Source organism: Argopecten irradians, chromosome 1, assembly GCF_041381155.1.
Source record: "Argopecten irradians isolate NY chromosome 1, Ai_NY, whole genome shotgun sequence".
Taxonomy (NCBI): domain Eukaryota; kingdom Metazoa; phylum Mollusca; class Bivalvia; order Pectinida; family Pectinidae; genus Argopecten; species Argopecten irradians.
In genome coordinates this window covers 42875789-42891685 of record NC_091134.1, presented here as the reverse complement: position 1 = coordinate 42891685, position 15897 = coordinate 42875789, and the positions used below count along the sequence as shown (strand labels likewise).

At 32.7% G+C, this 15897-nt stretch overlaps 1 protein-coding gene across 2 annotated transcripts in view; it reads left to right on the top strand.

The window, feature by feature from the left end:
• LOC138328926 (single-minded homolog 2-like) overlaps window positions 1-15897 on the top strand; it is a 38756-nt gene that overhangs the window by 7488 nt on the left and 15371 nt on the right. Inside the window, exons 1-2 of one of the 2 annotated variants that reach the window (XM_069275644.1) lie at window positions 277-385; window positions 2808-2992. In XM_069275644.1, coding sequence (XP_069131745.1) covers window positions 2818-2992 — 175 coding nt within the window. In that variant the 5' untranslated portion in view covers window positions 277-385; window positions 2808-2817. Of the gene's footprint in view, window positions 1-276; window positions 386-2807; window positions 2993-15897 lie in introns of those variants that run through there. The other variant, XM_069275642.1, reaches the window with a different exon arrangement.

Sequence of the window (15897 nt, the reverse complement as noted above, 5' to 3'; positions counted from 1 at the left end):
GTTTTATATCCCAGCGTGTGTATTTGTTTTCAATCAGCAGATTTTAAAAAGAAACAAACACACTTCCGAATATGAAACACAAATATTGTTCCGTTAATATTCCTATATGACGGCGGACCGAATTTAATCCACTACGGCCGAGAGGTGAATATATAATGAGAAGTAAATGAGGACAGCTCGCAGAGGGCGCGCGGCGTTTCCAGTCCATTTCCGCGATTCGACACACTTGCTGAGCGTAGAATTATCAATGAATTGCCGACGATGCTGGTCTGTGAACTCCAAATTGGGTGACACGCATCCTAACGAGCCTTGCTGAGAAACCCTCCCCTCACAACACATTTGCGACATGATAGTTTTCTCTCCAATCATCTACGATTTTTCATGGGTGATATTTTTCAGAGCAGTTACCTTTATATACAGATAATGCTCGTTTGATTCCATGCAGGCAATTTCGCGTTAAGTCAACTCGACAGTCGGAACGCCTATACTTAAACTGGTTGATGGGTTAGGTGGATCTTTTTAATATCCTCGTGTGTGTGTGTGCTAAAGTATTTTATTAGTGTAAACAAAATAGTTTGTAACGTAAATTGAAATAAGATTTAATATGGAACGCCATAGCTGTCTCATATGGTTCAAATATACTATATGAATTTGTGTTCTCATTATATTGTATGATTTTATCATTATATGATTTGATCTTATCAATATATGGTATTATTTTATCTATATTTGATTTGATTTGACCAATATATCATTTGCTTCTATCACTATTTTATTTTCATTTGTCATGGTATTATTGTCTTATAACATTATATCAATCGATGTTATCACTATTTGATTTGGTGACACATATATTTGATTTACATCTATCATTGTTTTATTTGGTGTTATTGTATTATTTTCATTTATCGTTATATTATTTGATTTCATCTTTATTTGCTTTGATTTCATCTTTATTTGATTTGATTTCATCTTTATCTGAAGTATAACCATATAATGGAAAAGTATCATCATATAATGGAAAAGTATAACCATATATTGGAAAAATATCACCATACAATGGAAAAGTATAACCATACAATGAAAAAGTATAACCATACAATGGAAAAGTATAACCATATAATGGAAAAGTATAACCATATAATGGAAAAGTATAACCATATAAAGTATCTATGGAATAAAATAATGATGTTTGGGAATAATGTAAAGTAGAATCATACAATGGTAAAATCAAATCAAATAAAGATGAAATCAAATCAAATAAAGATGAAATCAAATCAAATAAAGATGAAATCAAATAATATAACGATAAATGAAAATAATACAATGATAACACCAAATAAAACAATGGTAGATGTAAATCATATAAATATGTCACCAAATCAAATAATGGTGAAATCGATTGATATAATGATACAAGAAAATATAACCATGACAAATGAAAATAAAACAATAATAAAAACAAATCATATATTGATCATATCAAATCAAATATAGATAAAATGATACCATATATTGATAAGATCAAATCATATAATGATAAAACCATATTATATTACGAAAACACAATTTCATATAGTATATTTGAATCATACGAGACAGATATGGCGTTCCATAACTTAATATGTGGAATACAGAAACAAAGTAACAATACGTGTACTTGCTAAAATAAAAATAAAACATCTTTCAATGAAAAAAGCGATATCGCGCAAAATATGCAATGGTCGTAGTCATTTCAAAAGGAAGATTACTTTAATATCGGGTTTATTATCACGGTGATTGAATTTCGCGATTTAGTGTAGATATGGTTAACATAATAAGTACATTGCCTACCAACAGTATGATCTTGTGGCCATTGATTTTCGCGGTATGACATCGCTCACGAAATACACGACATGTAATCGCATGTAAAGAAAGTTAGTTTATAGTACATACAGGGGAGACATTCCCGTGGTCAGTGTTCACTTTTGTCTCACTCGACAGCAGCATTCACAAATCACATAGAAAGCTATTTACAGCATATTATATTCGCGATTTTAGAAATTTACGCGTTTATTGTCTAGGTTGCAACAAATGATTTGTTCTTTCATTTCGACAGATTATTACAAGAAAAATATTTCACCGTTTGCATTTTCAACAGAATATTTGCGATTTTGCAAACTGCAAAAATAATGTGTATTTCTTGATATTATAAATACAGACCAAGGCGAAATGATGTTCTAGAAAATAATATAATCGGAAAATTAAATCGTTCCAACGAAACTCGATCCTTCGTCTATCACTTGCACTGTTTGTTTTACAGATATCAGCCTTTTACTTCTCTAATAAAAAAACTAAATTGGTCCCAAACGGGACGGGATGACTCACAGAAAATACACACCCTCCCGATGAAGATTAAACATTCAAATTATTCATATAAATAGAGCGAGCATATAACTCATATTCACACCAGTTTGAAATGTTAAAGTATGGCAGCTCGAATGTCATACCCGGCTGTTTGTCGAAGAAAGAGTTTGAAGAGTAAACAATACAGGATATCGTTCACCAAGATCTATTTTAGTCTCATGATCAGTTGATGGGAGCTGTCCGATTTACCTATATGTTGATATACGCTATTGGGGGAGTCGTTACTTGAAGGACCCCTGTTTCAGACGACATTTTACACACAATGATATTACTATGGACGACGTTACGGAGTCTGATATGATTCCGGAACACAGACAAGTTAATGCTCTGTCGTCATGTTGATTCCGTTATGTTATGATGTTCCGAACACTTTTATAAGAAAACTTTCTTTTTACACACAGTTGCCGGAACATGAAGGACAAGTCTAAAACCGCCGCCCGGACCCGGAGGGAGAAGGAAAATGCGGAATTTTACGAATTGGCAAAGATGTTGCCTTTGCCCTCCGCCATCACAAGTCAACTGGACAAAGCGTCCATTATACGACTGTCAACAAGCTATCTGAAGATGCGGACAGTATTCCCAGACGGTAAGTCTTAATGTTTTATATCTAGTTCGATGGATCTATGCACACATGCTGAAATTCGGCCATACCGGAAGTGTGATCATGATTTGGAGGCAAATTCTAAAAGATAACGTATATGTAGTTACCAGGAAAATAAGTACATGCAATATGAGTTTTAAGATTTTTATTCTGGTTTAAATATGTGGACAGAGGGAGGCGATTCTGTATTTGGTGATGCTTTAAAAAACCTTCTTCCAGAAAGACTACATTTACGATGCAATTTATTCAATTTATTTATCTTGTTATTCATGATCAGAAAAGTTACAGTCTGGACAATTTTAGTAGACAATGAGTTATGTAAATACATGGGCCTAAACCAGATGGACAGTTACACTGACCACAGCAGACTGGTCCCTAAAATCGTAAAGATAGGAACGACATTTGGCCTCGTCCCACGGCCCAAGGTAGCGGTAACATTACCGAACAATACCCTGGACCGGTGACACTATCGGCCATGCAATGGCAACATGAGTGATACCATAAAGTGTCACTATGAGCCAATACACTCGATAAAGCGTTCATTTAAATTAATAACAACACACAGTGGATTACATGGAACATTTTACCAAATGCTATAGTCTAAAAAGACAATATTTCTCATCAATCAGTCTTGCATCATTGTATTTAGATGTATATAGCACACAAACCAACAAAATAAAGATATCTGTTATTGTTTAAAAATGTATATTCTTTCCTGACTGAGTTTGATGGAGTAAAGTGATAACATACTACAATTTAATATATAATGGGGGTAGTGTTGAGGTGTATCAAGGATTACAAAATTTGGCAGCTATTTACAAAAACAAAATGTATAATACATGCTGGGTTCAAAATAGTAAAACCTATATGCTAATGTTTTTTTCTGACTTCCTTCATTGAAATGAATCCTTATTATTTTTCAAAATCGTTGATACATATACTTTTTTTTAAATATTTTGAAATATCTATAAATTATGAAGTTTCAATGGTTATATCTAGAAGAATTGTACTCTCTTTAACTTCTTCTAAACTACTGTTTTGTTTGGTAATAAAACTGCCATTGCTAAGCTATAATTTTGGAAATATTTTTGACATGAAGTTCCTATTTTCAAGACAATAGGTATCTGATATGCGGTTTCTCCTTTCTCTTTCCATCTAGCTTCCAGGCCTTGTTATGTTTTACTCAATCTTTTAATCCTTTTGTCTTCCCTTTCTTTTCATATTGTCTAATTCAGTTTCAATATATGTTATATCTTGGTTTTCTACATTGTCAGACTGACAATGGGTTGGCGTTTTTGTTTGTTAGGTGTCTTTGTTTTACCTTTTATATTCATACAAACGATTCAAGGAATAATTTATCATGGATAATGAACTATAAAATGGAGTTTGGTTTGGAATAATGCATTGCCTATCTAATGTTATAATTATTTACATTAAATGTGTGGGATGTGGTGATTATCACGTAATCATTATCTACTTATAAGGAAAGATTTGATATTACAATAGGAAAGTAATATTATTGCATTTAACTCATTGGAGATAAGGAATTCATTTAAAAAAAAACCTATATCATATCTTATTTTAATTTGTAATCTATTCTTTAAGATAACTTTACTTTCGTTCGCATTTTGAGATAAAAAAACCCATATATATTTTTAGACGATTATTTTGCTTTGTTTGAAAGGTAAACTATTATTATTATTGATAATTTATGATTGCCCAGTGTTAAGAAGTAATATAAATCCTTTATTGCCTTATCAACCATAAACAACATGATTGTAAAGTACATGTAGGAAGTAAGGAGTCTCTGATACACGTTAAAAATAAAATCACTATTCTGTATATTCCCTACTACAATTGGGAAAAATATCAAATGGAAGAAAGAGAAGAAAAAAGATGAGGTGTATACATACAATTTGAAATTTGCTGAAATTAAATAAGAATGAGGTGTTATGTTAAAATAAGGCAAATTATTCATGAAAGAACTTTACCAAAAAAGAAAAAACAATTTGTTATTTTTAACTGTTAATAGCCGGCATTGTATTTTAATTTACAATACACGAAGACAACGTTATTATCAATGCTTTGGAAGCCTTCACTGGGAATTTTTACCATTATAACGCTTATTCTTTGTTTCAGCGACTTTTATAATATACTGCATGACTACCATGTTTCACACCAAAATTTTCCAACGTCATTTCATTGTTGAATTTTAAATCAATGAAGATAAAGTTTGGAGAGTGTTTTGATTCTTTTATCGATATCTTTATCTGAAACTAACAAATAGCTGAGTGTTATATAAGTACATTTTAATAGTTCAGTAAACGTGAAGTAATGCTCTTCGGGGAATTAGCTCTTCGCATAATTCCAACTTAGATTTGTTTTCAAGGTGTAATAATGGCAAATTAGAAGCATAAAATCTGCATACAATGTGGGACACTATGATATTCTCACGTACATTTGTTTAAAAGGTGAGATATTTGGGGATTTAAAGTCGATAATATTGCCGTATGAATTTGTAAACAAGGTATGATATTTGAGAGTGGTTTTTCGTGGACGATATGTAATTTTCCAGGATGGTTTTCTTATGTTCGAGATGAACGAAGACTTTCATCTATTTCAGGGTGGGTTTTTCTTGTGGACGAGATTCCCGGATTTTTTTTGTTTAATATTTGAGAGTTAGAGATATTCTTTATTCCCGGGTGGTTTTTCGTGAACGAGGTGTAATATTTGAGAGTTGGGGGTATACAATATTGCCGAGGGTTTTTGATGACTGGGTACCAAACACTAGACCGCCACCACACTGTTTACACTCTATGGAAATCAGATTCGAGTGTGTATCGCTATAATTGAAAGAATGTCAGCAATTGAAATTAACACCATGAAACTTTCAAGCTTGTACATTTCATAAACTACCCCTTTTCTTTGCGAAGGAATTCCACGAGTACAGCTCGGTGTCGACTGTTGAATAGTTGGATTCTAGAGGCGGGCTAATGTATTCACACCTCACTTTACTCAATTCGGGTTGTCACTATTTACGTTCTTGAGTTCTAAATAAAAAGTCATTTTATTGAAAAAGGGCCATCCCTCAATTTATCAGTAACACCTGTGAGAGGTAGAGAGAGGCCCTGATGGGGTATAGGGGATTTAGCTGTGTTTTACCGTGTAAAGCTGCCGGCGTATTTATTGACGGAGTTCTCCAGCCAATACCGCCGGCTAGGCCCAAGAATGTGGCGATAGTCTAATTAAATATTTATGAAAAGAATGATTGAAAAGTCAAGCATGTTATATGCGTTCTATAAAACAGACGTTTAAATTAATTCGCTACATTTACTGCACGAGTTCACAGTGAATTGCGAATTGATTTAAGTTTTCGGAATTCCAGTTATTTCGATATCCTCTTATACATTGCCAACTGTCTACAATGCAGTACAAAAAGATAATAATTATATTTGAATGGATACAGAGGACTTTCATTATACCCTTAAATCAGCAAGTTAATAATTGAATCGATAAATAACGATATTAGAGAAGGACAGATAGGAAGAAGTATAGTTTACTACAGTTTAGTTAAATGTATTTCTAATGTAATGGAAACGAAATCATATACAATGAATATACAATTCATTTTTGGTTGCTTTTTTATTGGAACTATGAAATTATATTCTGGTAAATTTTACTGTGTGTTTTCTTTCATGGTTCGAATTCATGAAAAAAAATCAAACAATTCATATGATTAAATAAACAAATGTCGTTGCACGATCTTATTTATTTGATATTAATCACTGTTGTTTCATATCATGCTGCTCCTTTCAATAGAGATATTAAAAGAAAAACAACTTCACCAAAACGCAACTGCGTTAACAGTAGAGAAAGATTATAGCACTTGTTTAAATAAGTAAATCACCTTTAACATAACATCAATTTAGCAAGGCGTTAAGGGATTTTAAACCGTTGTTTACATGATTTTTTATGAAATAGAAATTAATAAGCATTGATTCAAATTACTGTAAGAAGTCAATAAACAGCAATGAAACTCTTGGAAAATTCGGTCACGAGTTTACAAAACAAGATTAAACTTATTTTTGTTTTTATCCCCCAACACGTATCCTATCTACAGATGTAAACCGTTATTTGTTGACTCTGTGAAGGGTACAAACAACCCAGAGATCTGTCACTCTACAAAGAGAACGTGCTTCAGCCATGATTGTACCAGATAGAGTAGGACTAGGGGAGCTAGCAAATCGTTTGATACCCAGCGTCCAATGATTGTTACATCTGGGGTGTACCATCTATCAACGGTACGACGAGAGGTGTCCAAATGAAATGTTTGGTTGAACAGATTTGGACGGTGGAATGGAGTGACTTTGTCGGATTTAAACAAAACCGAAAGTGATTCCGCTGATTACTAAATTTTAGTTGTCATAGCTTGGTGATTATTTCTTTAAATTATTTATTACAGAAGATAAAAGTATCAGCGCAATTAACTAATTTAAGTATATGTTACGGTTCTTCAGAAAAAAAATATGATAATTTAGTACTCTATTTTGAATCGCTTCCTAACAGACACATTAATACCCCATCATATAACATCGTCATGCAGCATAATTGTGGTAAACTCCTCCCAGGCATTAAGTTAATAGTTATATATGATAACCTAATTATCTAGATTCTGTTTTATAGTTGTCTAACGTTAATCTATCTTTTTGTTTTATTATGATAATATATTGCGAATAGTGCATCAATAAACACAAGAGTGAATTGACATACTGACATACTTCGTTAATGTTAATACCTAAACTTCGCTCTGTATCCTTTCGTATTGTAAATTTTAGTATTTATTCTACACTAAAATGCATTAAAATACCTAATATGAATTCAAGATCCTATATTTTATCTTATTTTACTGTGTAATAATATTTATCCAAATATTGTATTTAACATACATGAAACATTGTTGAACAACCTTCTATAACAATTCCAATGTAATACTTTTTATGTAATACTTTTACTAAACTCTGTTCTGTATCTCTCCGTGTTTTAATACTTACAATATACTCCAAAATGCATTAATATCTTATACAATAGTTTTATAACTATGAAATAATCTTCGTCCAAATATTGTATTAACATGCCTGAAACACCATTGAACGCTTTTCTATAATGATTACATTTAATTGTGTAATAATATACACCCTGCAATACTGTAATGAATTACTGCCTGAATTTACAATTAAACATTCTATATGATATCTTTATTTTACAGTGTAATAATCTTCGTTCAAACACTGCATTAACATACCGATAACCTAAACACTGTTGAACGCTGTTCTATTGCAATTGCATTTACTTGTGTAATAATATAACACATAATAATGCATGACCACATCTAAATATAGGCTAATAACAGCTTAATAACATCATTATTTAACTTTAAATGGCTCCGACACTCCTCCCCAACAACTATCATGGCTGCCCTTGGTCTGATCCCGACCGACCCAGTCATTTGTTTTCTGTTGGATTAATTAACACGTAATTTAATCCTAACGACTTGATGAAGGGGACGTTCACTGATACCCTCCCCTACAGTAACGCCCTCCCCACAGTAAATCCTGGAGGTCGGTACTCTAATTGGACATCTGTCCTCGCCTCTCTACCCTCTACTCATGATCCGTGACGGTCCAATATTCGGGGATAATGGATAGATTGATGAGGTTTTAGTTGAATTCCTTCTTCTGGCTGAAGATATCTTTATTCGGACTTTACCGTGTGGTAATCCGCGAATACGATTGTAACTAAATGTTTAACATTGTTGGAAATTGAAGTGGTATCAATTTTCTGTCTTACGACGTAGAAAAAAGTAAATTTCCGTCAGAAGATAACAGTGTGAAACAGACTCGATTGATCACTGATGTGTATTGCATTTAGCATCTAGTAATAATTCTTTGCTGTGATATCAACATTTGTCATTCAGTGCAAACAGCCGATATCTGAATTTCAATGTTGGCCTTTTTACATGTATGTTTGTCAGTTTGCTTTATAGTTATGAGTTAGACTAGACTTGGAGAGAACTTACATAGACATACCTGTCTTTCAATCCTTTTTAATGTATTATAGAAAAACAATTTTGCTGATATGAAACTAGACTAAGTGTATGTAGAATTAAAGCTGTGTTTGATAATGTAATTCTGGTAAGAATAAGATGATATTCGGCCGGGACCAGTAAGGTACATATAATAAAATGTGTTATGCTTTAGGAAAGCTATTGTTTAGGTAGACAAAATATATTACGCTTATTATATGGTACGCATTTATTTGATTCTAGTCTATATCCATCAAATAATCATTAGATTTGAGTTAACATTTTAAAACTTTAAAAAAAATCCACCTAACTTTAAATGCGCAGTAAGATTTAAAATATGTTTAGTGTTAGGTCAATATGTGCATTTGGTCATACAAATATTGTCAAAGAGTTTCACGAAAATCGTATTCTAAAATAGTGTTATTATGCTTTAAATTTCATGTTTTAAGGATGAACATGATATCATACTATAGCGCTAAATTTATATTTATAGTTTATTTCATTTTATGTAAATTGAATATGAAATTTTCCTATAGAACTTTACCAATAAGAATTTTTAAGATACAAATCTCGTTTTATTTTTACGTATTTTGCAACCCTTATGTTTTGATGGGTTTTAATGACACCGTTCGGTATATTTATATTATTGGAAAGGAATGACCACATAGTGTAAGATGTTTTTAAAATCAATATTAAGCATGCTATAAGCCTGCTGCAATCGATTACATAATAATTTAATACCTTTTGAGAAGACAAAGAAAATATGATTTGTGTATTATAGCCTAAGCATTTTGATTGGTTAGATTTTGTTAGGTAATATGACAAAAAATTAATGTTTTATCTACTTTTGAGTTGGTTTTTGATCGGGGACCAAAAAATATTCCAATGGGTAATTTTGAAGAAGTCCAACATGGTAAACTGTACAATAATAGTTAAATAACGCCATGCATAAGTAGGCCATACTGATTCCATGACTTTAATCAAACACTGAAAGATTCGTACAGACGTTACCATACGCTTGTTGAATTCACAAGCTTTATAAACACACCTTTAACACATTGAGTCATCGACGAGAAAAAAACATTATAGTCACTATTGATATAATTTCTTTTAGATGTAATTTCCACTTATGTTATATCATTATTTCATTTACATTTCATATTTGTATTATAGCTAGTCAATGGATATTCTTATTCATTGTATTACTATTATAGCTTATACAATTATATAAATGTTGAACATAGCGATGGTCATCATCACCGGGTTGGCCCTTTAATTCTAACAAGGCAAGTCCTAGGATAGAGCAGGGTCGGGAGGGCCATTCATACCACAAAGTGATAAATTGCCCAATAGTGGGAGCTGGCGATAAGGGCCTTTATTTTACCTTATGTATTTAGCAGAAAGAGCAGTGATTACGACCCTAAGTCATATTAAAGTTGTCACTTGGGGGATAGAAATTCACACCTGCGAATCACAATCAATTGAGTCCAGGGCTTCGGACAATTTCATTTGAAAAGATTGTTTTCTTATCTTTAGTCTGGCTGTTAAGACGGGAACATTTGTGCCTTAATTTGGTGCCCCGCCAAAGTCGGACAGAGCGAGGAATTAGCATACTGCTGTGAACAGATTGGATGTGGAAATAAAAAATAAATAGAATAGATGAACGTTTACCTATGTAAGGGCAGTACAGGTGTGTAATGTCCCTGTAGTAATCTCTACATATACATCCTATCTAATCTCACCTGCTTTATCGGACACGTGCGTTCCCCTATTAAATCTACAAATAACACATTTAATTCACTGAATACTTTCTCTTTCGTTTATATAGGAAATATTTGCAGGGATAAATTGTTATCATAGAAGACGGAATATTTTATAAATACTTTCGATTTAATATTTTTAAATAATTCGCGAGCTATTTCCCTTGATATGTAATATAAATTTTCGTTGTTGAATAATAAAAACTTATTTGTAATTTACCAATATAGTAGAAATTATGCGTAAAACTGAATTTTTAGGAGTCGAACAAAATTTTCAAAAAATGATATGAATATATCTATACAGCGGTACAGTGAGTATTTTTATTTGATTTCCACCCCCCTTCAAATAACAAATACATGTACCCGTTCTTTACAGCTTACTTGTTATTAATGCATATCTGGCATATCAGTTACGTTAACTTAGAAAGCTCTCTCTGGGAAAAAGAGATCCGTTATGCATTTTCTTTATAGTTTTTACGTGTAACATTAAGTTATGGAATTATGATATATATTATATGGAATTAATGCTAAATTATCTCGAAGAGATTTAAGCATTTTGACGTTCATTACTAATATCTTTAAAAGTAATATCACGTACATGTATTCTCAATTGATTCTTCCAACAAATAAAAAACTAAATGTCATTCGCTTAAAAATATTGATTGTTTTTGTTCAAATCAGCAGATATTTTGCATGATAAATCTCAGTTACCAAAGGTATACTCGTTGTCCAGGGAACCATATGATAAAAGATAAAATGTAATAATTAAACATCTTCATTTCAGCATATAATAAAGAAGCAAAAAGAACCGAGTTTGGAATAATTTGGTTATTAACAGAAGGCATAAAACAAAACAAAACACAGACCATAGAGAACGATCACTTTGAGTTGAATAGATATCTTAGAGAGCCCTTATACAAAAATACAAATGTAATCAGTATATTTTCTTCTTTCTGGTATATCGGTCCTGAGACGACAGATAGCTCAAGGACAATTTAAAGAGCTGAGAGAACGACGGATTAATTAAAAAAAAAAACTCAGTAAAAATAACTTATGTAATGAACAGTCAAACTTTGATTACAATGATTTTACCTTAAGATAATATTTACACAGACAAAATCAATAAAAAAATGTTGCTTGTGAAAAACACAGAGTCTAAAATTGGTTTATCATTTTTCGTTCGGTGGAGGTTGATGATCGAGCCTACGGAGACTATTTCTGTAGTAAGTTGTGTGGTGTTAAACTCTAGGTTTCTAATTAAGTTTGATGTGTCGGGGGAATGGACTGCTGGATCAATACGGCGGGTGTCTGTGTCCTCCCCGGGTGCAATGGATACCCGTATGGAGAGGAAAGTCTGTTTGACCATACCACGTGTGTATTTGTCTTGCTCTGTGCTTTAACGATTCTCACACAGTCTGATACTACGGAAACCTGACGGGGTCAGAAAACAGGACAAGAACTAAAAGGAGCAAAATGTTATAACTTATCATTGGCGTAAAGTATTTATATGGGTTGATGTAAACTTATATAACGACCAAACTGACCTATCATAAGAGTCAACTACATCAGTCAATTCCGTATATTATTAATTTGTTAAATTTAATCAGTAAAATTGTTGGTATAAATAGATGTAAAATAGATTATCATATGTTTCCTCACTGAAATCGGCTACGACATGGTGACATTCATCGACCAGTTTTGCGACATATCTTACAAGCACATCTGTGTTTGTTTATTCCTAGAACGAATAATCATACCCTGCCTCCACTCCGTTCCCGGCAGGGTATGAATTCCACCCCGTTGCCGCTAGTGTTGCAAGCCCCGATGTGATCCACATCGGGCACTTTGAGACTGATAAAAATATATTTTTCGGGTATTATCCTTATGTAACTGTATTGTTCTGACAACTATGATCAATATTCAATTCACAAACCTTTCGATTATAATCTTTCATCAACTATTAGTGGTAAAATCGACGGCAAACACAACACATGTATAATTCTGTTCAAATACGCCGCCATGTTTGATTTACCGGAAACCGTGACGAAATGAAACAAATATGTTTAAAAGTTTTAAAAAGCCAACAAACTAAGAATAAATATGGTGAAACTGAACAAATGTAAGTATTATTAAGAATTAAGCAAAAAAGAATTTTTAAAGTTCATGTTAAAAACTTTGTAACATTTATTTCTTTCGTAGTGAAAATTTGTAGGTCATTCCATATATGGTACTAGGTGCCATATTTGGAGCGCGAGACTTTCTAACGAGAAGCATCATGGCGGCCAAGTGAGCCGTGTCGGAGATGCGAGCCATTCAAAAGTGCTTCAAAACATAATTTTGACAAGGAGGTGGGTAAATAAATAATCATTTTATGTTAAAAATGTTTGATATTGTTGAATTTAATTAAAAAATTACATGACACACATGAAATGCAACATTTTCACCGCTGGATGTTTTGCAACACTACGGGCAATGGGACGGAATCGTAGCTCTGACGACGACCATCTGTCAGAAATCTTCCGTCCGTCGTTCAGAGCTACGTCATCGCAGCTAGTTTATTCCTGGCACAGTTTAAATTTGAATTATCATGATATCACCGGTACCCAGGATCATCTACCGCGTCTACCCAAACGTTAACAGTTCGAAAAGTATACTAACATGCATTCCATTAAAACAATTTAATCACCAATTTAAACGACACTGAATCGTTTTCATCTCATTGTATGTTTGAGAACATCCGCTGACTTCCGTCAGGGAAATGTCAAATTAGACGTCTCAATAGACTTTGTCACACCGGCACGGTACTTGGGTGGAAAAGCAAACATACCCCGATCTGTCGCAGGTATGCTAATTATTGTTGATGACTCGGAGGCGGACCGGAATTCCGCCTCGGATTGGTATAATACCCTGGTAAAGAATAGAAATGGTTGGGGCGCTCATGTTAATGAGCAGAGAGAATATTAATGAAGAAAGTGAAATCTATACGAGGTAAATAACACAACACTGGCTTCGTTTAATTCAATACGACTCCAAATATTTGATGGAAGCAATTTATAATGCAATTAAAATTTTAGCATAAACCCCACAAGAAGATGGAAAAAAGTATTCTTCAATATCCAATACCATTCACTTGCTTTATAAAGCTATTCGCACGGGGATTTATTTGGTATCCCCTGTTTGATAATTCGATTTCTGCCACGGGACATTTATCATAGAAATATTATTTATAATGTTTGTACATTCAATTTATTGAATTAATTAAAACTTCTACATCTTAAAGTTTAATATTATATAAAACCCGTTCATCGGTGATAAGAGACCAGAAAAAATATATGTACATTGTATAGTCAAGTTTGTCGATTATTAATGACAAATAAAGTCCATCTGTATATTACATTTGTGTGACTATACACTATTTACTTATGTTAATATACATTGACAAACGACAAACCTGGATCGTTTATGCTAATAACCAGAGCAAGGAAGTAAAACAGACTACTTAACATTACAGTATTCTGGAGTTCAATGTAACAAGCAATGGTTAGATCTACCAACTGAACTGTGATCTATTACCTGGTACCAGTTTTATATGTCTAAAGAGTTATCCCTAATTATAGATAAGCGGAACTGGACGACACGACAAGCTAACAATATTAGACCACGTATGGACATATCTGGCCGGCACTTATGCTTGTATCATGTCCATTCGATATCTGATTATCCAGAACCAGAAATAATTGGTCCGAACATGGTCCCACAAAAGTGATATACATCATCGAGGTGTAAAAGATATACGTACACAGGCCATCTTGACAAGTGATGGAAAGAAAACAAAGGAGAAATACCCTGATAACACTGTTATCACCTTACAAGAACTGTTTGTTTACTTTACAAATTAATAAAATACGTCAAAGAGCGAGGCAACATCTGTCTCCGACTTGCTACCTGAAACTTCGACAATAGCTATCGTCGACGGTGCCATGTTTACCTCTGAACACGTGTGTGTTGACCTCCTGACACCAACTGTTAACCTTTTACCTTCCTTGATATCGCCTGATCAACGAACAAGAGAGAAATAATTTCACTAGATAATAAAGACGAGCAAAATTCCAATGTTTTAAATGATATTTCTAGTAGTTGTTGAACTACTGTAGATACACTACTTCAGTATTCATATTCAGATATATTTTCATGTTAAACAAATCACATATCTTATTGAATGGAATGAAAGAACCTGATCCGATCCATTGCATGTGAATAAGGTATTTTTTTTAAAATTAAGATGTTAGATAAGGAATTGATATTCAAATAACGAATATCATAGAATATAACTTTATTTGGTTTAATACCGGTATTGTAGTTTTATCCTACAAAGTTTTGATTTACCTGGGAACGAAAGGACCCATCTTACCCTCAACATTCAAACCATGAAAATAAATGAAGAATTTTGTTTTAATTTTGTATTTATAAACATTTGTTGTCAAATGTCTTTATACGGTTGGATAAGTAATTAACGTACTCCGTTACAGGTTTGAGCCCAGATAATGTACCCGATATAACAAAATTATAAGATAACATAACCAGAGTCCAAAATCGTAAAAATTAATTAATTTTAACTCTCATATTCCATAAAGTCATTCCCTATTCTTCAATAAAAATAGTTTTGTAAAATTAAAAAAAAAAGTTAAATTACGATCATTTTTTATATCTATTTACATGACTTGTCAAAAATCTTCCATGTATATACCCCAATAGTTTTCATTTATCATAGCATACTGTAGTTGTAAAAGCAACAAAGCTTACATAGCAAAGAAACTGAGAACAAAATTTACCAAAGGCAGGAAGATTATTATTATGTTTCACGTTCAATTGATATAAAATCCACTTCCTTGGTACTGTAACTCAACTTTATTTCGTGTGGGATTTATTTTCGGCTATTACGCTATCCAGGTTAAAATTCGCGAATGTTTATCCCCTCATTACTACTGTATAGTTACTTATATTCCCGGATTGTTACAATTCGCTATATTCACGTTAAAGGTCATTTC